Source organism: Cucurbita maxima, unplaced genomic scaffold (genome assembly GCF_002738345.1).
Source record: "Cucurbita maxima cultivar Rimu unplaced genomic scaffold, Cmax_1.0 Cma_Scf00011, whole genome shotgun sequence".
Lineage (NCBI taxonomy): Eukaryota > Viridiplantae > Streptophyta > Magnoliopsida > Cucurbitales > Cucurbitaceae > Cucurbita > Cucurbita maxima.
In genome coordinates this window covers 3,740,409-3,764,644 of record NW_019272027.1, presented here as the reverse complement: position 1 = coordinate 3,764,644, position 24,236 = coordinate 3,740,409, and the positions used below count along the sequence as shown (strand labels likewise).

The 24,236-nt window shown below is 37.0% G+C and overlaps 5 protein-coding genes across 10 annotated transcripts in view; 1 reads left to right on the top strand and 4 right to left on the bottom strand.

The window, feature by feature from the left end:
- Window positions 1–64: 64 nt before the first annotated feature.
- LOC111486247 (5'-methylthioadenosine/S-adenosylhomocysteine nucleosidase 1-like) lies at window positions 65–5,093 on the bottom strand. The gene is made up of 8 exons (XM_023133294.1): window positions 4,810–5,093; window positions 4,647–4,710; window positions 4,467–4,558; window positions 2,208–2,314; window positions 1,218–1,292; window positions 893–967; window positions 532–624; window positions 65–463 (listed from the first exon to the last, which is right to left on the bottom strand). The coding sequence occupies exons 1-8, from the start codon at window positions 4,862–4,864 to the stop codon at window positions 266–268; spliced, it is 759 nt and encodes a 252-aa protein (XP_022989062.1). The 5' UTR covers window positions 4,865–5,093; the 3' UTR covers window positions 65–265.
- A 1,808-nt stretch (window positions 5,094–6,901) lies between these two features.
- Window positions 6,902–10,351, bottom strand: LOC111486388. 6 transcript variants are annotated; one of them, XM_023133496.1, is made up of 6 exons: window positions 9,817–9,895; window positions 8,841–8,895; window positions 8,105–8,401; window positions 7,758–7,979; window positions 7,546–7,674; window positions 6,902–7,303 (listed from the first exon to the last, which is right to left on the bottom strand). In XM_023133496.1, exons 3-6 carry the CDS (start codon window positions 8,315–8,317, stop codon window positions 7,097–7,099), a joined length of 771 nt encoding a protein of 256 aa, XP_022989264.1. In that variant the 5' UTR covers window positions 8,318–8,401; window positions 8,841–8,895; window positions 9,817–9,895; the 3' UTR covers window positions 6,902–7,096. The 6 variants fall into 6 exon arrangements, with proteins under 6 accessions (XP_022989264.1, XP_022989263.1, XP_022989260.1 ...); XM_023133495.1 differs by having other exon boundaries at window positions 8,105–8,319; window positions 9,817–9,894; XM_023133492.1 differs by lacking the exon at window positions 8,841–8,895 and having other exon boundaries at window positions 9,817–10,351.
- Window positions 10,352–11,925: 1,574 nt separating this feature from the next.
- Window positions 11,926–14,066, bottom strand: LOC111486592 (putative HVA22-like protein g). Its single transcript, XM_023133761.1, has 5 exons — window positions 13,718–14,066; window positions 13,571–13,627; window positions 12,558–12,621; window positions 12,271–12,483; window positions 11,926–12,201 (listed from the first exon to the last, which is right to left on the bottom strand). The coding sequence occupies exons 1-5, from the start codon at window positions 13,813–13,815 to the stop codon at window positions 12,034–12,036; spliced, it is 600 nt and encodes a 199-aa protein (XP_022989529.1). The 5' UTR covers window positions 13,816–14,066; the 3' UTR covers window positions 11,926–12,033.
- An 83-nt stretch (window positions 14,067–14,149) lies between these two features.
- Window positions 14,150–14,826, bottom strand: LOC111486593 (auxin-responsive protein SAUR21-like). Its single transcript, XM_023133762.1, has one exon. It carries the CDS (start codon window positions 14,685–14,687, stop codon window positions 14,367–14,369), a length of 321 nt encoding a protein of 106 aa, XP_022989530.1. The 5' UTR covers window positions 14,688–14,826; the 3' UTR covers window positions 14,150–14,366.
- Window positions 14,827–22,539: 7,713 nt separating this feature from the next.
- Window positions 22,540–24,236, top strand: part of LOC111486366 (U-box domain-containing protein 52-like) — an 11,846-nt gene continuing 10,149 nt past the window's right edge. The window contains exon 1 of the mRNA XM_023133457.1: window positions 22,540–22,723. Coding sequence (XP_022989225.1) covers window positions 22,661–22,723 — 63 coding nt within the window. The 5' untranslated portion in view covers window positions 22,540–22,660. The remainder of the gene's footprint in view (window positions 22,724–24,236) is intronic.

The following is a 24,236-nucleotide window of genomic DNA, read 5'->3' as shown; positions in this document are numbered from 1 at the left end:
GTACTAGTAAGATAGAGATTTGGTTAAAGCACATTTTCTGTCCAGTTGACTCGACACGTCCATCGCATTCCCAAATAACCAGTGCACGAGAGCATGTATTAGTTTGCTCGGGATAGCCGATAGACATTTAGGATACAATAAAATAGAGAGTTCATAATATAATCTTCAAAAGTTCATCTGCTTAGGGTATTATTGACTCTTCTACATCACATATTGCCGGTTCAATATCTTGTATCGTATGGGAAAAAATCGTAGCTAGCAATCATCAAAGTTCATGAATGCACTTTCCACTGATGAAATTTACAACTTGTGTAACTGCTTGATCCAGTGCTGCAGAAACTGTGGCCAAATTCTGCAAGAATTCTTCTGCAGTCGGTTTTTCGCCATCGACGATATCAGTAACAGCTTTTACAAATATTGCAGGAACTTTGAAGATATCTGCTACATAGGCAATTGCTGCTCCCTGAAATTCAAACTTCAAAGAGTTAAGAGGCAATCTCCAGGTTGCTGCATCAACGGTTCAGCTTTTACCTCCATATCTTTAACCGTGGCATCGTTAGCTAGAATCGATGCTTCATCCTGTGCAGATATGTCTAGCGAGTCACCGGTTGATAATTTTCCAACCTGAGGGAAGAAACGATACAAAAACAAATGTTTCAAGCTGGTGGCATGTTTCTTGTAGCATATTTTCAACTAATGATTCAAGGAGTTGGGGGTTCATCGTGGACGCGAAAGCTATTCAAAATGGTAACTTGTAGTACGTTTCGAGGAAAATCGAAGCTCTTACATCTCATTGAAAGTCTGTAAGTAACTTTGTGTACTTTAAAACATCATAGTACCAAAACAAACTGATGTTGTAGATGATCAAACAATTCTTTTAAAGGAAATTCACCTTTAGATCAAGCTCCTTAAGGAGATTGGGTGTCGACATTGCTTGCTTCGATCCGACTCCATATAAATCGAAAACCTGTAATGTAATGACAATATTCTTTGAGGCAGAGTTAAGGAGCAGGAAAATTAAAGCTGTTAAATTTCAACCCACAAGCAAATTCTCCTTACTATATCATACTATCACACATCACAGAACAAAGTGCTCAACTTTTACGCACAAACGTGCGAGACTACGATGTAAACTGATGATCGACCTGTTAAGTTCGGAAGTAATTGTAAGCTGAAGAGGACATTGTGCCTCTTCAACTCTAGAAAGTAATACTTACTGGAATAGGTATACGTCTGTCATGGAAAGCACACTCGGATACCAGAAAGACATCGCCAATAATCGCTCCTTTTGCCTGGTAGCGAGCAATCAAACCATCGGTCAAACACAAACACGAAATATCTTTAACCCTCCACAATTTCTAGTAGGTTAAACTAGAAAATAAAATTCCTGAATTTTAGGAAGATTTGATCGGTAACTGTTGGATAAAGGAACACAACCACGACTTATGAATTTGACAAACATATGTAGGGAGAGGGATGGGACATTGCTAAATTGACACTGTGTGAGATCCCACATCGGTTGGGGAGGAGAACGAAACATTCTTTATAAGGGTGTGGAAACCTCTCCCTAGTAGACAGGTTATAAAAACCTTGAGGGAAGTCCGAAGGAAAAGCCCAAAGAGGACAATATCGGTTAGCAGTGGGTTTGAGCCGTCATTTATCAGAGACAGACAGCGGACGATGTGCCAGCAAGGAGGCTGAGCCCCAAAGGGGGTGGGCACGAGGCGATGTGCTAGCAAGGACATTGGGTCCCAAAAGGGGGTGGATTGGGGGGTCCCACATCGATTGGAGAATAGAACAAGTGTCAGCGAGGACGCTGGGCCATGAATAGGGGTGGATTCTGAGATCCCACATCGGTTGGGGAAGAAAACGAAACATTTTTTATAAAGGTGTAGAAATCTCTCCCTAGCAGACGCGTTTTAAAAACCTTGAAGGAAGCTCGAAAGGGAAAGCCCAAAAAGGACAATATCTGCTAGCGGTAGGCTTGAGCAAGTCTAAAGAAAAGCAAATGGACAATGAACTACCCAAAAAAGAGATTGACAGGTTAATAAAGGAAACTACTGATTCGATGCTCTCTTTAAACTTTGAATCAAGGTCAGAAGAACAAATCTGTGTGGCAAAACGACAACATGTGCATGATGAACAAGCAAAGGTTTTAACAATGAAACCAAAAAATAGCTTGCTAGCTAAGTCATACATACACATACCTTAAAACCACCAGCAGTGCCTGCATTGATAATCAGGTCTGGTTGCAATGCTTGGACAGAAGCATAGGTTACGAGCGAAGCCGAAATTGTGCCCACGCTATCAACCCCTGAGAGGTAACTGACATTGTAACTTCTGTTTTGAACACATTATCATACAAGTACAAAGCAAAGAAAAACACAGGACACCAGCCAATGTCTATCTGCAAAATGCTGAAATAAGAACAAGGAACTAACAAAAATAGACGAAGTACAAGGATATAGCAACAGCAAATTATTCAAAAAGCGAGGGGCGAAGCAGCAAGACGAGACAATAGGGCTTCAAGGCCCTGACCTGTAAATGGACCTTTATGAGAATATCTGTTTTTACCACCTTGTGTTTTCCTAGTTCATTCAAATTAATCTTGAGTCTTTCCTTGTTTATGAGGTGAAGGAGAAAAAACCAAAACTAAGGAGCGAAACCACCGCGTTTACAGTTCAATAATAAATAGGTTCAGCGAACAAGCTTGATATGTTGATATGTTGTTAATGAAGTAGAGTCTAACAGCGTCCGAAACAAAATCATAATAAACACATCAGTTGCAGCCAGAGCAAGCCAATCTGAACTAGATCATGTAATATTAAGAGGCCATGTTTAGTTAACGAGAAAGGGTCTAAAGGGAAACAAGAAGAAAGCTAGTTCATGCAGAGTACAACATGTTAGACCCAGTTTTCTCACAGATCAACCATGAAATAATCAAGTGAATTCAAAAAAGTTAGTCTTAGAGCAAATATCATAGCTTGAACAGGATGAATGGGGATACTAAACGTCTTCAAGCTCACTATTAGTAGATATTATCTGTTTTAGCCTATTATATATTGCCGTTAGCCTCACGATTTTTAAAACGGGTCTGTTAGGGAGAGATTTCCACACCTATATAAGGAATGTTTCGTTCTCCTCTCCAACCGATGTGAGATCTCAAAATCCATCCCCCTTGGGGACCCAGTGTCCTTGTTGGCACACTAGTCGGTGTCTGGCTTTGATACCATTTGTGACAGCCCAAGCCCACCACTAGCAGATATTGTCCGCTTCGGCCCGTTACGTATCGCCGTCATCCTCACGGTTTTCTAAAACGCGTCTGTTAGGGAGATGTTTCCACACCCATATAAGGAATGCTTCATTCTCCACTCCAACCAATGTGGGATCTTACAATCCACCCTCTTGAGGACCCAACGTCCTTGTTGGCACACCACTCGGTGTCAAGCTCTAATACCATTTGTAATAGTCCAAGCCCATCGCTAGCAGATATTGTCCTCTTTGGCCCATTACATATCGCAGTCAGCCTCACAGTTTTTTAAAACACTTTTGTTAGAGAGAGGTTTCAATACCCATATAAGGAATGCTTCGTTCTCCTCTCCAACCGACGTGTGATCTCACAATCCACCCTTCTTGGGAGCCTAGCGTCCTTGCTAGCTCACTGCTCAGTGTCTGGCTTTGATACCACTTGTAACAGCCCAAACCCACTTCTAGCAGATATTGTCCGCTTTGACTCATTACGTAAACGCGTCTGTTAAGGAGAGGTTTCGATAGCCATATAAGGAAGACTTTGTTCTCCTCTTCAACTGATGTGGGATCTCACAATCCACCCCTTTTGGGAGCCCAGCGTCCTCGCTGTCACACTACTCAATGTCTGGCTTTGATACCATTTGTAATAGCCCAAACCCACTACTAACAGATATTGTCTGCTTTGAACCATTACGTAAACACGTCTGTTAAGGAGAGGTTTCGATACCCATATAAGGAATGCTTCATTCTCCTCTCCAACCGATGTGAGATCTTACAATCCACCCCCTTAGGAGTCTAGCGTCCTCGCTGGCACACCGCACAGTGTCTGGCTCTAATACTATCTGTAACAGCCTCATTACGTAAACGCGTTTGTTAAGGAGAGGTTTCCACACCCATATAAAGAATGCTTCGTTCTCCTCTCCAACCGATGCGGGATCTTACAATCCACTCCCTCGGGAGTCTAGCGTCCTCGCTGGCACACCGCTCAATGTCTGGCTCTAATACTATCTGTAACAACCCCATTACGTAAACGTGTTTGTTAAGGAGAGGTTTCCACACCCATATAAGGAATGCTTCGTTCTCCTCTCCAACCAATGCAGGATCTCACATCAATTTTCAAAATGCTTTACAAATCTTCAGCATAAAGAATCCATGAACATCATCCACTAAAAGAATTGAATAAAAAAACAAGGTAAGCAAGGATAAATTAAGCATACCCAAGGCCAAATCCTTTCCAGGCCAAATTAAATTGATCTCAAGATTTTTGTAAATCCCATGATAACGAACCCAGGGAACCTCCTTTGGAAACCTGTACAATCAAGCATTTCACATAAACAAAAATCCAAACCAACAACCATGAAAGAACGCAAACTCAACACAAAATGAAGAACACTCACACAGAGCTAACATCTTCCTTAAGTTGAAACTTATCCACCAAAGGAAGCGCTTCGGTCTGCATAGCTGAATTGCCAAATCAAACCCCGACAGTCGAAATCCCAAACTACGGAAGAAAACGCAAGAACATACACAAAAAACCCTTCAAAAACAAAGATGGGTTACCGATTATGATGAGAATAGACGAAATTGGGCGCTGATTTAGAAGCTGAGAATCCATGGATTCCTTATGCAGAGCTGGGAATGTTCTTGGGAAGAACTATAATGATCTGGGTATCAATGGACAAGGTTTTGGCAGCAATTTAAAGGAAAATCGATGGACTTCGGAGCGACTGAGAGCTAGAAAGGTTGAGAAAATGGTAGAGAACGTGGCAATGTCTACAAAAACCAGCACAACGGCGGCTGCTTCACAAGGCAACAAAAAACCAATAAGAGCACCTTTTTCTTCTTCATTCCCCTCTTGCTAGGGATTTCTTTATTTGAAAATTGGAACTTCAATCATTTTTAAGGTTTAAATTTTTAAAAAATCCTAAATATATAATTTTATGATTTTTAGATTTTTTTAAAAAAATTACCTTTAAAATTTTTCTTTAATGGAATCGATAAATTAGCTTTAATGATCGTAGCTTAGCGTTAATTGATATATACTAACTCTTTTAATGTCAAAAATTTAAATCCCGATACTTTATTTATGGCACTAAAAAAATCTTATCTATTAATAACGTTGGTCCAATTTATATTTAGAAAAATTAAGTAGGTAAATATTTATATTTTTTAGATGATTTTAAAATGATTAAACTAATCAATAATTATATGAAAAACATTTTTAATAAATCTTATATAAATGAATTATTTTAACTTACAAAATTAATTTAAATATAATTTTAGTTGGTAGGCTTAAAATTAAAAAATTATTTTAAATTCTCGTGTTTAATAAATTATAAAATATGTATTTAGATAAAATTTTAAAGAATAAAAATATTATATGTAGTATAATTTTAAAAATTTGCGAAATTTATATAATTATTTAGTGATTAATTTGAAAATCAATCAGATTAAAAAAAATAAATTTGATGATATTAAAATTTTAATGTAATTTAAAAAAAATTGAAAATATTCTTAAAATGAGTGTACTAGGAATTGCCACGTGAAAATCCATTTTCTAAAAGTGCGGGCCGAGCTAATTAAACTTGAGACACGTGGAGACAGTTGATAGGTAGGAAGGTCGCGGAGACTCGTAATCGTGGACGGCAGTTGACACGTGGGATATTGTTTGACGTGGAAATGAAATTATTGATTTCATAAAGTAAAATAAATAATAATAATTTGAAGAGATGGAAACATTAAAACATTGGCCATATTAGGCGACACCAACAAAAGAGTTCAATTCAAATTTATGTACCATTCTTGTTATTCGACACGACTCTATCGATTAAATAGAATCACGACACAGGGAAATACGATGTGAATTTATTGTCTTTTTTTGTACTTATTCACCGTTGTTTATTTCTAATTGGGCCCAAACCTAAAACCGGTACCATACAAAAATCTAGGGATTAAATTGATATATCAGTAAATTTATTGACTTCGGTAAAGGGTTTTAATAATCTATACCCAAAAGAGACCCAATAAATCGACGACATATTACTCAAACTTCTTTGGAGTATATCCATTTCAACCGGGTTTGATATTGTTTAGCTGGGTCAAGACGTTTCATGACGTGATAATCCGATTAATTTGGACTTCAATCAAAACTACAAAGGTTAGGTTGAATTAGTTTTTTTCTTTTTTATTGGATTGAGTTTTATTATTTGGAAAACAGAAAATTTTTATTCTCTGAGGGTTGACTTTTTTTATTCGAGAAAATCGAAAACAGGGTTAGAAGTTAACCCAACTCTACTTTACTTTTAATGTTAATGATGCATTATAATTTATAAATCGATATTTAAATTTTACAAGATCTTTGTTATTAATGTAATATCTATTGTGAATAAGTACGAGTTTTTTTAATAATTGAAAAAACAACCCGACAACAAAATCCAATCCAAAAAGAGTAGGTTGATCTGGGTTCTTGGCTCTATTAAGGTTGCTCGAGCTACCAACAAACTTTGAATTGCTCTAAAAAAAATTTCATCCCAATCCGTATGTCTTGAAAATTCTTTTTAATACGTCCAACTCGTCTTTTATTCGCATTCAGATCATTAAAACTTAATCTCATCTGATCGGCTAAAAATTTAGTTTTGATTTGGTTTGTTTTAACAGTGAGAATCTAAAATGCTCTCATACACACAAAGTATCGTTTACAACATAATACAACAAATCTGATACATACATTCACTCGAGGGAGCATCATTTTATAGCCTGTAGAAGGAGCCAATTCATGCCTTAGCTCCCCATATTAGGATAACTTATACAAGTTCTATGTCATTTTCCTTTACCTTATAATGGATTACTAAGATGATGGTGTCAAAAGTGTAGAAGAACAGGCTAGAGGCTCATGCACAACAGAATTTGAAGACACTAGGATTGGATTGCTTTCCAACTGCAACATCACTGCCCCCAGAATCTCTGTCAATAGTTTCTTGAACTCGTCTTCCTTAACTGCCTTCCCGTCGTCCGCAGCTACCATCTTGAATGCATCAAGAATCAGGTTGTCCATCTGCACAGATTCGATTATACAGACCAAACATGTTAAGAATGAGAAGCTCTCACATCATGTAAAGAATGAGACAAGTTAAGAATGAGAAGCTCTCATATCATGTAAAGAATGAGACATGTTAAGAATGAGAAGCTCTATAGCATGGTATAGAGCTTCTTATTCTTAACCAGACATTAGTTTCAGTGTCATTAAATTATCAGTTTGATGTTAATGTCAATGATGTTTGTTGATTGTTTCGTAACCTCGTTGAGGGCGCCTAGAGGCGGTAAACCGGCTAACGGAGCAACCAAATCGAGCGCCAACTGCAGATGTTCCTTTGGCAATTTCCCAGTCTTATCTTTAGGGATACTCTGAAGTGCCGTATTAAGCGACTGCATCCAGATCAAACAATGACATATGAAGTTTTGAACGTGATGCAAGAACAATCTTAATCAAGCCAAGTAGCGGATATTACCTTGTCCAGTTCAAATTTGTTGGATAACAATCTTCTGATGCTACTCCCATCAAAGGTGTTTTCACTGTGAGCAACAATAACAGGCAGTTCTTTAAGGCGTTGAGCCACATGCTCAGCAGCTCTCTTGAACTCCAACAGGAAGGTCTCTTGTGAGACAGGCTTGCCACAATTCTCACCTAGAGCACACGATTCGAGAGCTGGTTCGACGATATCGCTCATAACCTAACGAGAAGATGGAACAAACTCAATCATAGAACTACTGGAAGATTAAGCTTTTATATGCTTCTAGTCATAGTAAGCTAAGAACAAAAACAACAAAGTTCTATTGGTTCTATTCAAATAATTACCCAGGAGTCTGAAGGAGGAGGCATCCCTTGTTCCACAGTAAGATTTTGAAAAGCTTTAACAATGTTATCATGAAGAGTTTCTTCGGATTGCTCGATTTTTGAAAAAATGGCGACCATCTCAGGCTCGTAAGCAGGGCTATTAATGAATTCAAGGAGGTCTTCTCCATCGATCCGAAGTATAACGATAGGATCTCGCTTCAACCCGGCAGCCATGCCTAGCAGAATATCAGAGAGAACTTTTTTAAACTCAGTCTTGCTTACCTTTTCTCTTGATCCATGAGTAAACTCATTGATTACCTACATACCACCCAGAAAAACCCCAACCAGAGCAGAAATTATCAGAGTTCAATGATCTAACAACAATGGAAACTGATTGCTGCACTAAATAACACATACTTGACATTCAACACTCAAGGAAGGAAACTCAGAATATGTGCAATACATTTTGGCAACAAAATACAAGGAGAAAACAAGAACAGTTTGATCAAACAAAACGTTAACTATTTATAGATAGATCATCCACTTCTTTTGGTTCATTATTGGAGCAGGAAACTTGCTTTATTATCAATGATGCAAGACGTTGACAATTCTAACAGTGTTAATGAGAAAATGGGTATGATTTTCAAAGCACTCGTCATAGATTCCTCCTTGTAAATGAAGATAAAAGAAACAAGAATGAAAGAAAAAGTCAAAAAAGGAACTCAAAAAAGAAACCAGAATGTTGTAATGAACCCACCGGCCATGTTGGACCAGAGGTTGGATGCTTCTCAAAGCTATCTGTAAATGGAAAACTATAAACCAAGAAGAGAAAGTAAAGTCATCAATACCCACTAAAAGCTTAGATCATCATCACAATCATCAAAGGGCAGGCACTAAAAGAAAATGTAAAGAAACAAGAATCATGCATCGCCATATTATAATATTTGGGCGGTCCAAAGCTTTTGGAGTAAAATGAAATGGGATCTTTGTCTTGTTTACATGATAAACAATTATACTCAATTCAATTCAATGAAATTGTTTGATCTCAAAGAGATCTTCAATAATTATGAATGTGAGAGGTTATTTCTTGGTTTCATCCGGATTATTTTGAGATAAGAGTAGATAGAAACAACGCTCGTAAGGAGTTCTATTAAAACCAAGAAATATAGGCTTGTCTACCATCCACGTAAGAACAAATGAAGTTTTTAAAAAAAACCTACTCGTGAAGGAAGACCTCCTAAAGATAAGAGACATAGAGCTAAAGAGAGAGCGTATATAATTCTACATAATCTTAGATGTTATCAATTCTGGTACGTAGACCAAATGATATAGATTCATGACGATATACAACACGAACTAGTGCACTTTTGGACATAAACATGAAGCATTGAAACAAAGAAAACCCGCTAAAATCTTGTATCAATCTCCTTGTCTTTTCTCCAATTTAATAGTGGTGGTCTCAATTCAGTAGTGGACAAAATGATCATGAGATCACCGACATCACTTTCTCAAGAGTTTAGGTAGAATGAAAAAACAAATTCAGATTAGATCAATCATTCAAATTAGATTAATCACTACACAAACGGACAGTTCTTGTCTTTTTCCCCAATTTGAATTCAGAATTTCAAGAAGGAATCCAAGTATTTCAGCACAAAATACAGTAAACAAGACGATACGGAATCGAGTGAAAACCTAAAAAAAAAAAACAGAGAGAAAGGGAGGAAGCAAGCAACCTCAGAGTAAATGCCGTCGGAACCAGAGGAAGTGGCGGGAGGAGGAAGGCCAAGAGCGGCACCAATGTCGGCGATGGTAGGGTGAAGTTCTTGGAGGGAAAGTTTGCCGTCTTTGTCGGTGTCGAGCTCGTGAAACTTATGGTGGACGAAAGAGGAGAAGACGTGGTTGTTGCCAACTAACTCCATAATTTCTGAACCGTCCAGAACCTGTCCAGTAGGTCGTTTCATTGGGGAAGATGATGAAGATGGTGGTGAAGAAGCAGAATCCATTTAATTTTTCTACTTTTGAGTCCTCAAATCTTGTGAACTCCGCAAGCTTTTTGCCGAGAATCTTGTGAAAAACAGAGAGAGAGAGAGAGATTGTTGGCAATGGCGATCAACTTGGTTGATTATGCTTCGTTGATTATCAGATTATGAACAACTTGATACCAATTTCTCCCTGTTTCTTCTTCTCCTCCTCTCTGGATTTGCTACGTTAGCACCGGAGATGATGAACGTGTGTCTCAATTTCTATCCATTTTAAACCGATTTCAAATTTGTGGATTTAATTGAAATTTATGTTCAAATATCTCTTATCTCAGTTTTCAAATATTACATAAAAATTAAAAAAAAAAAATCTCAAATTTTATTATATTGTGACTAAGGGAGTATATTTTCTATTCCCGTCTCTCCGGTTAATATAAATATATTTTCAATATATATATATATATATATAAAATTTTCATAGGAAATCTCCACACTGGTTCTCATACAAATAAATGGAGAATTTTGTAGGGATAATGACGTTAGTCTTCTTCGTTCCAGCCCCGTCCTATGGACATCTCTATTTATAACCTAGACATAATGTGAGCAATGAAGATGAGCGTTTTTGACGTTTTCTTTTAAAATTAATGATAGCATTAGATGTCACGAGTGCGTCGACGTTGTTCCTTAAGTGACAAAATATTGAAATTAAATTTTAAATTTAAAAATGATATTTTGAGATATCATAAACATATATTTTTAATTTGGTTGAATTAAAATTTTAGTTCTATGAATTTTTATTATTTATGAAATTTAAACTTTTAAAAGGATAGAAAATAAAATTTATAAAATATTTTGATCCCATTATTCAAAACTCTTTGAATATTCTAGATATTGATAAATATATGTGGAATTCCCATTTTGCCCCTATTTGAAGCTAGGCAAAATCAAAGAAAAGAACAATACAGAGAGGGGATTTTGGCCACTAATAATTATGTGGTCGAGACACGTAGGGCGGTAAGCGGGTTGGACCCGACACCCGACCATTAAAAGCCCTTTTCATTTTTCAATTTTTTTTCACGGTTGTCGGTTTTGTCTTTGGACCGACCCGCTCCGACTACTTCTCTTTACACATGACCAATCACGTGTCAAAGCCCATAAATATTTAAAATAGGTTAAATTAATAGAAATAATCTTTTAATAATTCTCTTAAACTTAAAAAAAAAATCTAAAAAAGAAAAATATTAGTAATTTATTTTAAATTTTTTTTATTAAATATTCTTCAATCTATGATATTTTTTTTTTTTTAAGAATATCCGATTTTTTAAAACTAAATTCATAGATATTTTTAAAAATTTTAAAAAAGTTTTTAAAGTTTATTTTTATATAAAAAGAGTGTTAATAAAACTTTTCAACGTATTAACCGTTTTTAGGGCTTATGTTCAAAAGAAACTCGTTGTTGACATACTTATTAAGTATAAGAAGAATATATGAATGAACCGAGACTACATACGAATGAGAGTGATCTTGAAGATATGATAACTAAAAGAGACCTAAAAGAATTGAAAGTCACTACCTATACCGTGTACCTTTCTTTCTGGTGGCTCAATCATAGGAGCTTTTTATAGGTAAGTTGTTTTACTTTGTGTTGGTCTAGTCTATGAGAATATTTTAGAAGCGAAGACTAAACAACATAACCAAGTTGCAGGAGACATGCTCGCTCGTGTTGGGCCTATGTATCGTTATTCGGCTTTCACCACTTTTTCACAACCACATAAATCTAAAAAAAGAAAAGCTGCCAACTTAAGGATTGGGTTCGGGTTGTAAATACATCTCGATCTCATCGAGTTCATGGATGATTGATCAATTTAATCTAACTCGTATAATTTAACTGTTACGAAGCAGATGACCATTGAAATAGAACAAATGCATCCGACTACTCTTTCAGAAGTTAATATTACAGAAGTCTCAAACTCATTTTGCACAAAACAAGCTAGAAAATCGTCGTTTTCGACGTTTCGGTTTCGTTGATAGTTCATCAAAACTTACCTTCTTCTTTGAATCATCTGCAACTCTATTTTCCATAGTTGATACAGGTTCTGTTGCCTCTGCTGCTGCTAATTCAGTTTCATCCTTGAGATTCTGCCAGAACAAACATATTTCAAGGACAAGTTATTTCCATTTCCAAGAGTTTGGAGAAGCTTTGAGTACCTGATTACGACGATGAGTCTGTGACGTGGGCAGAGACGAAACATTATGCAGCAAGTCGAGTAATGTCGTTTGGCTGCAACTTGTTGTTTTATGCCAAAACAAGGTTGCGATATCTGCTGTCTTGGTACTTAGTTCGACCAGGTAATGATCGATTTTCGCTTCGTGTTTCGCTATGAATGGTCGAAGAACGAAGTCGAACATACTTGCTGCTCCCTGAAAACAAACCTCAGTTAGATATCATCTGATGGAATGAATAATGAGGCTTCTTTAAGATGTTGAATGCTTACTTTTGTTTTAGGATGCCAAAGATATATGAAGAATGCCAGCTTTGCTTCATTGTACAGCGGCAACCTTCACAACAAAGATTTAGAAAGCCCCGTTACCATTATGAAACTACATAAGAATTTCCCAAAGGGTACCCTTATGCTCGGTTTAGAACATGTTCGAGTTGAAAACTTAATAACTTAAAAACCTTGTTGTTCGGTTCGGGTGGACAAAGCCTCCCAAAGTTAGAGAGGCCCCGAAACCCAAGTTTCTCACTCTCTCAAACATCGAAAGCAAAACAAAATTTAAAAACTTGTGCTCAGTCTGATAACCACGATGAAACTACATAAGAATTTCCCTAAGGGTACCCTTAGGCTCGAGTTTAGAACTTGTTTTTCCGTTCAAGCCCCGAATTGAAAACTTAATCACTTAAAACCTTGTCATTCGGCTCGGGTGGATAAAGCCTCCAGAAGTTGAAAACTTATGATGTGTCTGATAACCATGATGAAACTACATAAGAATCTCCCCTAGGGTATCTTATGCTCAGGTTTAGAACACGTTCTTTAGTTCAAGCCTCGAGTTGAAAACTTGATAACTTAAGAACCTTGTTGTTCGGTTCGGGTGGACAGCTTCCCAGAGTTAGAGGAGACCACGAAACCCAAGTTTCTCACTCTCAAACATTGAAAGTAAAACAAAAGTTGAAAACTTATGCTGTGTCTAATAACCCTGATGAAACTACATAAGAATTTCCCCAAGGATACCCTTAGGCTCGGGTTTAGAACATGTTCTGCAGTTCAAGCCTCGAGTCGAAAACTTAATAACTTAAAACCTTGTCATTCGGTTCGGGTGGACAAAGCCTCCCAAAGTTAGAGGAGCCCCCGAAACCCAAGTTTCTCACTCTCTCAAACATCGAAAGCAAAACAGAAGTTGAAAACTTATGACGTGTTTGATAACCCACCCTACAGTTTTTGAAAATTAAGCTTATAAACACTTCTATTTCATTATATAGTTCAGATAATGAGTGACATTTGCATACCATGAAATCAAAGGGTCTCCCACTTTCTCCAACACTGTAAGCATAGCAACTATGATCCTACAAACATCGAAAAGAAAGCATTGGACACTGCTATTAGTTGAATCAAATTAAACAGGAAGATGCTAGAACAGGGCATCCATTACAGACCAAAAATGGCACCAAAACAAAAGCTGGAGTATCTCTAATGGGCTCCTCTCCACAATCTTGTAGCATTCATAAGCAGGATAAACATACCCAAAAGCCATTCTATCAGATTCAAACAGAAATTCAAGCCTTCATCAGGAGAAAAAACAGGGGAAGAAAAGCAGAAAGAAAGAACAACCAAAGAACTGAGTGTTTACATACAGAAGAGTTCTTGATATCAAAGAACCCATCATCCAAAATAGACTTAGTTACGTTCAAACAACTTTCTAATTTGCAACAGAGAATCAAAACTTCACAGCCCGTGAAGAACAGCAGATGGTTTATATTAACGAAACCAAAATTTCTACTCTGTTCAGTTTCCTAAACGTCAAACGGTGTGAGATGCAAACATGGCGTTTGAAGATGAACAAAAAGAGACCGATAACATGGCGACGGTTCATAAATTATCATTTGATTCAGACATTGAATTAAACGGAAGAGGATTTTCAAAACTTACTTTGAATCAATAATAAAAAGAATACATCAATGATTTCCCCTACAGTTGGAGAAACCCATTTATAAAAAACGCAAATATAAGAATATCATCGATTAATTTACAGTGTTCTACCATTTCCGAACTTGGAGGCAAATGGGTTCTCATTTCTGATCAATTTCAGCTTATGGGTGTATTCAATCGAGAGGTTAAACCGAGAAAATGATCCTGAGCGCAAGGAATAGTAATCCCACCAAACTGATGTTCGAATCCAAATTCTTCAGCAGCCTTACTCAACAGTTCTTGAAACAGAGGATTCTTCAAGTACGACAATGGCACCACGAATCGCTTCCTTTCTTTTTCGTCCTCCCCAACATAGACCACGAAATGGCCTTTCGGAACATCCGACGACGCCGGTCGGTGCTTCATCACTTCAAATCCAATTTGCCGGTGAGTAATTTGCTTGGCGTGAAGAATGATCTCCGGTAGACGAATACCCATTACGCTAAGTGTTCGAGGAAATGTCTCAAAGGAGAAATTTGGAAGTAATATTGGAATTTGGATGAGTTTTTGAGCTCGAAATGGTGTTGAATTTATATGGAACTCATTGGGGGGTTTTGGATTGTGGTTTTTACCATACAGTGGTATTATCCAAAGGCACAATTAGGAGGAGAATGGACCCACGTGAGCTTGGAAACCGCTGTGATGGTCACCTAGTTTTTCCATTAAAGTTCATCGCCTTTGGCCTCGCTAGGGCTAGGAGGGATGAAAAAGAAGACATTCACATTATTTTGTAATTCTCTTTAACATTATCTCATGATTCTTTTAATCTTTCTTTTTTATAGTTAAAATTTATATCAAATTTTTATAAGGTTGATAAAATTTTACAAAAATGTCGAACTAGTCCATGGCCTACTGGACACAAAATTAAAAATTTAGTAACCTAACTATGTGACGTCTTTTAAAGTCTACGTTTTTATGCACTGAAGGGATAATATGTGAGATCTCACATTGATTAGAGAAGAGAACAAAACATTCCTTACAAGATTCCTTACAAGAGTGGAGGACTTGAGCAGTTACAAATGGTATTAGAGCCAAACACTAGACGGTGTGCTAGCTTAGACGATGGGATTTCAAGGTGGTGGATGCTGAGATCTCACATTAGTTGCATTAGTTGGAGAGTGAAACGAAGCATGGTGTGGAAACCTCTCCCTAGTAAATGTGTTTTAAAACTGTGAGGCTCATGACGATACGTAACGGACTGAAACAAACAATATTTGTTAACAATGGGCTTAGACACAAATGGGTTATGAGGTGGGTTAACAATACGTAATGGCCCTCAAGAAGGTGGGTTATGAGATCCCACATTAGTTGGAAAGAGGAACGAAACATTCCTATAAGGATGTGGAAACCTCTCCCTAGTAGACGCGTTTTAGAACCATGAAGCTGGTGACGATACATAATAGGCTACTAAACCGGACATTATCCGTTAGCGGTGGGCTTAGGCTGTTTCAAATGGTATCAAAGCCAGACACCGGGTGGTGTGCCAACAAAAACGTTGGACCCCCAAAGAGTGTGGATTGTGAGATCTCACATCGGTTGGAGAGGATAACGAAACATTCATTATAAGAGTGTGAAAACCTCTTCCTAGTAGACGCGTTCTAAAACTGTGAGGCTAATGACGATACGTAACAGGCTAAAATGAACAATATCTGCTAACGGTGGACTTTGACGGTTACACAATATAAAGTGACACTCGAACTATACACGACCATATAATTATCAAAAGCATTATTTTTAAGAAAGATTCTCTTGCACAATAAGCTTAGCTATCTTCCACTTGAATAATTGAATTCGAAAAACGATACTTCACACTCATTTGACACGAAGTGCACTGTCACACAATACATATCATACCGTGTAATAGGGACTCTACCGATTCTTTCTCCTTGCACGCTATACAACTTGCACGTTATAGTCTAATCCCTTTAGACTTTAGATTATAAAGAGATGGTAATAGGGACTCCATTCTTGCCCACCACTTTAGAAAGCATCTAGGGTAATAGGAGAAGGACCTTAGTAGATTTGACTTTACAATTGGAGAGGATAGACTACTTATATTTTTGTATAATATTATCCATTTTGATCCAAATGTCGAGCCAAGTTCTAGAAATGACGAACTTTAGGGTTTGTAACTCTCTAGAGGTCTAAAATGCGTGAGACGAACTCTGTAACAGTCAAAACCCACCGCTAACAGATATTGTTTATTCTAGTCCGTTATGTATCGTCTCAGCCTCACGGTTTTAAAACGCGTCTACTAGGGAGAGATATCCACACCCTTATAAGGAATGCTTTGTTCTCCTCTCCGATCGACGTGGGATCTCACAAACTCTTACAAGGAAAATCTTTTAGCTTCTAATTCTCCAAAGTAGTAATGACTTAAAGTTCGGACAAACTTTAGTCCAAACGTCGAGACGAACTTTGAGTTTCTGACTCTCTTCAAAGCTCTAACTAGGTAAAGCTTGGATGAAGTTTGGTCTAAACATCGAGACGAACCCTAAAAAGGACGAACTTCTACCATAACAAGAGAGAATTTGATAAGGGGTAAACGTACTAGAAAAATCTTAAAAGTTCCACGACAGTGAATATCGTTTTGACAGTTTTAACAACCTTTTGAATCAATCTCAAGTTTCTAAATCTACTACACCGAGCATTACTTTATTTGAGTTTCACTCACCGAACACACCATTTTAACTTTCCTCTAGCATCGAAGACAATTTTACGAGGGTATAACAGTCTTTTCCTTTCTTCTTCGCTCGATCCACGTGAGCTAAGGTGACAAAGATAATTGAAGAGTGTACAAATATGGTACAAAAACAGGTTGTGTGATTGAATGAAAGCGATTCATTTTCATTTGATACAGAGAAAAAGAATGTGAGAAAGGAGTAATAATGGCGGAAACTTTGTCTGTACTTTTGTAACCCTAACCCTAACCCTAACCCTAACCCTAACCCTAGCCAACCACAACCACAAACCTTCTTCATTCTTTGTATATCAACTTCCCATTACTCAAATGCTCCTTAGGCGACAGCCTGCGACGGTCCCTTTCCATTAAAGCCCCGACAATCTCGCCATGCACGACCGAGCGTTTGAACTTTGCATAAGATACACATTTCGATTACACGTTTTTATCTATAGTATGAATCGGTTTTATTTCAAATATCATTGGTCCATCTTCTTAGTTGAATAGGGTCGTCTTGTTTTGGAAAGATAAGAACGAGTTGTGATTGATTTGACCTACTCGGAACACGCTCGAAGTGTGAATCATTTTTTATAAAAGATTTGACCTACTCGAAAATTATAGCTTCACTCGTTATCCACATCATTTTTTTATAAAAGATCTCAAAACGAGTAGGGAGAATCTCGATCTTATCATTAACATCTTTGATCAGTCAGTACCTATTCTAATACTCAGAATTTGTCCAAGATAAATGAGTAAAAATCTTTCCTTTGATCACTATGCTAAAAATTTGAAAGCTACCCATTTTACACGAATAGTTGTTTCATCCAAAATGTCTTGTATTAATAGAGATATTGTAACGGCCCAAGCCCACCGCTGACCGATATTGTCCTCTTTGGCCTTTCCCTTCCGGGTTTCCCTTCAAGGTTTTTAAAACGCGTCTATTAGGGAGAGGTTTCCACACTATTATAAATGGTGTTTCGTTCTCCTCCCTAAACGATGTGGGATCTCACAGACCGTGTCTACGAGACTACTAATAAAAACTATTAATAAAAATTAGCTATGTCATTAGAGTCGTGATCTTCTATTTATACGAAGTTGACCGAGGGTCTCTAACTTTTTCGAACTAGACCTAAAAATGTATGATGGTGTAATGAATGTGATTAGTGAGCATCTGCTACAGAGAGCTGTGAAAACCAAGACTCAGTGCCCAATAATGGCTCTGCCACACCCAGCGACGGTCCCTTCCATTAAAAACTTCGACAATCCTCCGCCCGACACGGCCCTTCTAGTACTACTTCTGCCACTCACAGCTATGTAATTTTCTTGTGTTTCCTTAGCTCCCATTGAAATATTCTGTCACGACCTATGCCACGATTTAGATCAAGATTTGTCACTTGATAGTTTCGACATTCTCTTACAACATCACATTATCTACTTCTCGCTTCTTAAGAGTGAAGACTATCTCCATAGACCTACACGAATCCTTCTAGGATGCATGTTCTATAACGACCCATGTCACGATTCGGACCAGGATTTGACACTTGATGGCCATGACATTCTCTTACGACATGCTCACATTATCTACTTCTCGCTTCTTACGAGTGAAGACTATCTCCATAGTCCTACACGAATCCTTTTAGGATGCATGTTTTGTAACGACCCATGTCACGATTAGATCAGGATTTGACGCTTGATAGCCCTGACATGACATGCTCACATTATCTACTTCTCGCTTCTTATGAGTGAAGACTATCTCCACAGACTAACACGAATCCTTCTAAAATGTTTTATCTTCACTCACATGCATCACAAGAAAATTTTTAGAAGATCACCCAACATAGAATTGAAGTAAAACACGGGTAACCATGAAGTTCTTATGATTGAGCCACTGAATAAAAATATGCATCTTTGACGCGGAAGACAATCTACAAGGTAAGTTACTCATTTCCTCCTTTCTTCGCTCTATGCATGTATACTAACTAAGATAATATTGTCGTTTACTCATAGATCACGTAAACGACAAAATTTTGAAGTCGGGATCCGTGTTAGGTTGGGTGGCAGAAAAATAATTGGAGGGGAGATGGGGTAGGGGTACAAAAGAGTCGTACATGGTGTGTTCATCTGCTACAGAGAAATAGAATGTGATTGAAGAAGAAAGAAGAAGGATCGGAAGTTGCAGAAGAAATGACACCAAAATTCATGGCTAATAATGCAATGCTTCTACTGCAACCTGCACGGAACGTTGGCGATTTTGTCGGTAGTACAGCCCCACCGTCCACCGTCCACCGTCCACCTTCTTGTGTTTCAACCGTGGGAAGTTGTTGTACAACCTTGAAATTTGTGAGTTTCGCTAAAGATGTTGATGCAGAGTATCACGGTCATGCTCATTCAGGATGTGTTATCCATGGCCACATGCCGTTCCAAATCCCTTTTAAATACTTTCATTTTAAATGTCTTTAATATTTCAGGGTGTGTTAATATGAGTGTGTATGACCGTTCACCTAAATCTTGTCTACTCCTGTTGGGGCTAAAATGCCCCAGAATGTCTTACACGGGATATGATTAGCTGTCTCTTCCTCCTAATTGGGTTATATGCTATTAAAGTTGTTATTGTTTAATCACTTTTAGCTTATAACATTGTTTTCTTTCAAATTATTTTCAACATACTTCCTCGTTCACGTTTTCTAAAATACTTCTCTCAAACGTGACTCAGGACTCGAGCATACACCAACGTTGTCCCAAAAGTCTGAATTTTTCACAGTTAATCTGTTCGTTGGGTTAGAACAAATGCCGCATAATCGCTGTCTCGCAAAAGTGCGATTGTGACACAGAGCACCAATAAGAGTCATAGTCTAGCCTCGCTAAAGGTTGGACATAGCAGATATCATGGGTCGTCAATATTGCCATCTTCATCGTTGGAGGGACACGTGTCGGGTGGAAGACCTTGCATGAAACTCATGTGAGAGAGGGATGGAGAAAAGATGGTTAAAAATATTTTAACTAATTGAGCTTGTACATATCGACATTTCCACACCACCTCTCCTAATTAGGAAAACACGATAATTGGTCATAACGACATGGATTTGAAATACCGTCTTTGTCTCCTCCTCCTTTCAGTGGCTCACTTTGCCACACTATATATCGATAGCTCGATGATCGTGTTGGATGAATTGTGACCACATATCGACCCAAATAATTCAATCGGTTGGCCGACTTAATAGATGATAGGTTCTCGTTCGATTCAATCAAATTTTAAAAAGTATGAGATTTTTACTAACGAATCAGAATACAAGTAGTCTAATTCTAATAATATCCTTAAGTAATTTTTACTTTCTCATCGTACTAATTGAAGATTCTCGTATACGAGTAAAGATATTATCCTTACGTACTTACCGTTCACAAAATTTCAACGTCGGGATCCACATAGGACGCTTAGGTGGCAAAGGGTAGAAAAGTATGGTACATAAACAGGTTGTTGTAGTGTTGAAGAAAGACAGCAAATTGAAGGCCAAAGGCTCTTCCAATAATGGCTCTGCTGCAACTTGCACGGAACCTTTGAGATTTTGAAGTTGCAGCCCCACGAGCCATCGTCTTCTTCTTCTTGTATTTTGTCTTGAGCCAAATTCTTTGTATATGAACTTCCCAGTACTCAACTGCTCGTCAGGCGACAGCCTTCCACGGCCCCTTCCATTAAAAGCTCCAACCGTCCTCGTCACACTCGGCCATTCTAGTATACCACTCGGTTTTTCAGCAGCTCAATCACATAAACCCTAAAATGAAAATGTTGTACGTCTACATTCAGTGATCTTCTAGTAAGAGTGTTTGTAAGTTGAGTTGGATAGAGTTGAATCGGGATTTATAGTGAGTAATTTTCTAGCCAGAGTATTCGTGAATTGGGTCGGGTTAGATCGGGTTGAGACGTTTTTTCGATCCAATCCAATTATTCAATTTGTAAAGTTTTTCAATCCAGACATTTTTTTTTTTTAAATAATAAATTCAACTTAACTTAAATATAAATTTTTTGAGTTGGGTTTATTGTTGTTTTTAACAAAAGAAAAATGTTATTTATTTATTATCAATTGTTAAAAATATTCTAAAGAATTTAAAATAATAATAATAATTATTATTATTCATAATAAAAAATATATATTTTAAAATTAATAATAAATTTGTATATGTTAAAGTTTAACTCAAAAAAATAAATTATATTAAAATTTTAAAATATAGTAACTAAAAATTAAATGATTATAAAAAAAAATCAAACCATCCCAATCACAAAAATATATATATATATATATAAATGTCAATAAAAATTGAAATTTTATTAAAATGTGTCCTACGAAACCATAGTGATCTTTAATCATTGACATGTTTACGAAGAGGTTTTGCACTTTTTTGCTTGATTAAAGCATATCTGCAATTTTCCTATTTCATAAGATTTGAACCAATGAAATAACTGCTTTTTTTTATATGTTTTATTTCTATATGGATCACATTTTTGTTTTAACAGTGGTAGGCTAGCTTATTGAGCTAAAAGAGGGTCGGTCTCATCTCAAACAGATATGAACGAGTTGAATTTGACAACATAATTTTTTAAGAATTCAAAGTTTTATATTATAATATAGTCTTCAATAATAAATAAATAAATAAATATATATATATATATAGATTTAAATTTCTATCATATTTTCTATAAATTAAGAGACAAAATAATATGTTTGGGACAAAGGTTGTAAATAAATATAATTATAAAATTTTTGTATAATTTTAAAATATATTTTATAAAAATGAGAATTCCAGTAAAAAAAATATCATAACTTAAATTTTAATATGAAAAATATATTATTTAATTATATGGAACTTTTTTTTGAACTAATATTAAATAATAATTATTTTTCTATCACTATCATTTCATTTTCATTAATAATTCCAAACTACATTAATATAGTGCCATTTTGCAAACATTTTGGAGCAATCCTTTTCCTTTGTTTTCAAATTTATTTTCAATAAATCTCTATAGCTTTGAAAGTTTTTTTTTTTAAAAAAAAAAATTAATTTGTAATAAATTATAACATTAAAAAAAAAATCTATTTAAATATTTATTAGATATATCCGTGTAAATACTATAAATTTTAAATTAATAATTAAGTTTTTTATTTAGAGGAGTGCTGGGTGGATGCCCTTTTGAGAGGGCGACCATATGGTTGGCTTCGATCTCATGTCGAGGTTGAAGAGGTTTGATTTTGGCTTTGGCTCAAATCTTTCTTATTTACCTCAGGTTTCGGGTCACGACCCTTCTATGTTTGTCCAAATTTTGTATCGTATTGGATTTTATCCCACTAGCTTTGTATTTCGGATCGTTCCCATCTGAAGATAAATATTTTGGATATTTTAGTTCAACTTAATTTAATTAGTTAGGATAGAATTTAACTCTTTTATTTAAATTAAAAATAAAATTAGAAAAAGGGGGAAATTAACGGTTGGAACTCGAAATGGTAATAATAATATTAATAATAATGGTTGATTAGGAAGAACAATCAATAAGATACAAAATTAAGAGATTAACGGAGAGAGCAGCTTTGATTGAATCCCTCCGGAATAAAAATCGAAGCAGAGAAGTGACTAATTTGGGGTGAAGAAGAAGGGGATTGCAAATCTACGAACAATTTAGGGCAGAAGTTAAGGTGAGGAAGTAATCTTCGGTGCAAGGAATGGTGAGGCCGCCCATTGGATGATCGAATCCAAATTCCTCTTCCGCAAGGTTCAGCAAATCCTTGAACAATGGATGATTCAGGTACGATATTGGAATCACAAATCTCTTCTTCTGCATTTCGCCTACGTACACTGCAAAATGCCCTTTAGGAACATTCGTCACCGCCGATCCAATCCCCTGTTTTGCCGTGAAAGTTCTCTGCAGCTTTTGTTTTGCATTTGCTATTCCTGTCAAGTGGACTCCCATCTCTGTATGATTTTAGAACAAGGAAGTAGAGACTCTCTTTTGAATTGCCGTTTGAAATGGATTTCAAAGGACTTGTTATGGTACTTGTTTATGTGCTTGGCTTTGAATGAGTGTTGTGTGTGTGTGTGTGTGTGTGTGTGTCTATATATAGAATTTTTGTCAAGGATTGGATCATGGATAAGTAGAAAAGTAAAGAGGGATAGAAAACATCAGGTGAAGAAGTTGGCAATTTCTCACATGGTTTGCCTTGTTTATTATGCAAAACATATTTGGCCTACCATACCATTTGCTTGCACAAATTTGTAGAAAAGGAAAATTTTGAAGACAATTTGTGAATCCTTGAGCCTCTAATCAAATAAAGCACTAACTTAATGGATGCTGGTCATGTTCTTGGCAACATGTATTATGTTTACAAGTAAAAAAATATTTAAGTTTCATTTTTAGTTTACTTGCTTAAGCTATGAACTTCGACTGCTTTAGTTGCTTGCTATCTTGGGGCTTGTTCTTGTTTTTGTTTTTGTTTTTTGTTTTTTGTTCTTTTGTTAATCTCCTTTGCCAACAAACCAATCAGCCTCTGTATGGTTGACTTAGGGGTCCCTCAATTTGAAAAAAAACAGTGCCTCAACTTGTTCGTTTCTTTCTTGGTCTCAAGTAAAGTAAATTATGCATATGAAAATGGTGAGATTCCACATCGGTTGGGGAGGAGAACGAAACATTCTTTATAAGGGCATGGAAACCTCTCCTTAGCAGATGCGTTTTAAAAACCTCGAGGGGAAGCCCATAAAGGAAAGCCTAAAGAGGACAATATCTGCTAGCAGTTGGCTTGAGTTGTTACAAATGGTATCAGAGCCAGACATTGGGTGATGTGTCAGCGAGGAGGTTGAGCCCAGAAGGGGGTAGATTGGGGGGTCTCACATCGATTGGAGAAGGGAACGAGTGCCAGTGAAGATGTTGGCCCCAAAGGAGGTGGATTGTGAGATTCCACATCAGGTGGGGAGGAGAATGAAGTATTCTTTATAAGGTGTGGAAACCTCACACTAGCATACGCTTTTTAAAAAACTTGAGGGGAAATCCGAAAGGAAAAGTCCGAAAGGGAACACCCAAAGATGACAATATTTGCTAGCAGTGGGCTTGGATCGTTACAAATGGTATCAGAGCCAGACACTGGATGATGTGTCAGCAAGGAGGCTGAGCCCTGAAGGAGGGTGGGCACAAGATGGTGTGCCAACAAGGACGCTGGGTCTCGAAAGGGGGTGAATTGGGGGGTGCCACATCGATTGGAGAAGGGAACGAGTACTAGCGAGGATTCTGGGCCCCGAAGGAGGGGGGGGGGGGGGGGGGGGGGGGG